General features: G+C 39.4%; 1 protein-coding gene across 1 annotated transcript; it reads right to left on the reverse strand.

The window, feature by feature from the left end:
• Positions 1-616: 616 nt before the first annotated feature.
• Positions 617-1,168, reverse strand: LOC112083006. The gene has a single exon (XM_024150729.1). It carries the CDS (start codon positions 1,166-1,168, stop codon positions 617-619), a length of 552 nt encoding a protein of 183 aa, XP_024006497.1.
• Between the last annotated feature and the right edge of the window lie 348 nt (positions 1,169-1,516).

The raw sequence follows: 1,516 nt of genomic DNA on the forward strand, positions 1-1,516 counted from the left end.
AGATTGTATTTCAGAACCGCTTTGGGTCTACGTTAAATAACACAAACCCTTGGGGGAAAACGAGACGTCGTTTGAAGATATTGACCGCATTAACTCAAACGAGACATCGTTTGAAGATATTGACCGCATCAATTATTTCCGAGTAAAACAACCACAAAATAAACCCTAAATCCAAAGATGGTTGTACTACGTATTTCTGAGTAAAACAACCACAACATAAACCCTAAATCCAAAGATAGTTGTACTAAGTATTTCCGAGTAAAACAATCACAACATATCCATTTCCAAACTAAACCATGTTATCACCCGAGATACCTCCTCCACCATTTTCACCTCCTCCACCATTTTCACCTCCTACAACATTTTCACCTCCAGTATTTTCACCTCCAGCATTTTCACCTCCAGTAAAATAGGTATAAATTTTGTAAGATTTCGGCCAACGTTTATTACTCATCTTCGTCCTCTTCGACTTCGGTCGACGCTCTCCAACGGATGGATGCTTTTTCTGCTGTTTTGCCCCCTTTTTATCTCGTAAACCAGCGGCAAAGCGCTTAATTGCTTAACATCATCGGGGACAACACACTGTGACTTATGTGGAACATGATAGATGGTTCTGTTATAAGCAAACACCCACTGCTCGGTTAAATAATACATCGAACATAATTCCTCCACGTTTAACTTCTCTGTCTGGCCGCGTCATGTAAGCTTCTAATGCGGCTAAGGCATGGACACATGGATACTTGTCTATATCAAAAAGCTTGCACGAGCAAGTTTTATTTTTCAAGCTCACCGTGTAAATAATCCCATCGCATCCAAGCACGCTGTATTCAACCTGAATGATGTTTAACTCGGTGACACCTAGCTTCTTAGAATCAGCACATCTCCTGTGAAAAATATTTTTCACAAAGGCAACCAGTTTGCGTCTTGGTGCCGTTGAAGCAGCCTCGTTCCTATGCTTGTTAAACCATTCACACAACCTCTCAAAAATCGCATCTATCATAGGTAATAATGGCAGCTTCCTTGCATCTTTAAACACACTATTCAAGGACTCCACAACGTTACTAGTATCTAGATTGTACCTCTCTGCTCGAAAATAGCACTTGGCCCATTTCCATACTTCTACATACCTTTCTAGATACTCGGACACAGCAGGATACTTTAATGTCATCCTCGAATAATGATCAAGAAATTCGGCCTCTATATACTGTCTTGTGATTGTGGTGTCGGTGTGTGTCGAGGGTTGTCAAGTTTTACCCTAAATGAAATCAATAGCCGCAAATGCACAGCTGATCGATTGTAGTACTTAGGGATCGAATCCACAGGGAAGGAGGATCTTTTCCTGCAAAAAGCCTTTGAAATAAGTATAAAGTAAGGAAGTCTAGAACCAAAACGGTTTTGTGGGGGTTTGGTAATATGTTTAAAATGTAAAAACAAAATATTAGAAGAGAATACGGGAATTAAATGACGTAATAACTAAACTTAACGAAAATTACTAAAAATATAAAAAACGGATATC

The sequence above is a fragment of the Eutrema salsugineum genome, unplaced genomic scaffold (assembly GCF_000478725.1).
Source record: "Eutrema salsugineum unplaced genomic scaffold, Eutsalg1_0 scaffold_7, whole genome shotgun sequence".
NCBI classification, from domain to species: Eukaryota; Viridiplantae; Streptophyta; class Magnoliopsida; order Brassicales; family Brassicaceae; genus Eutrema; species Eutrema salsugineum.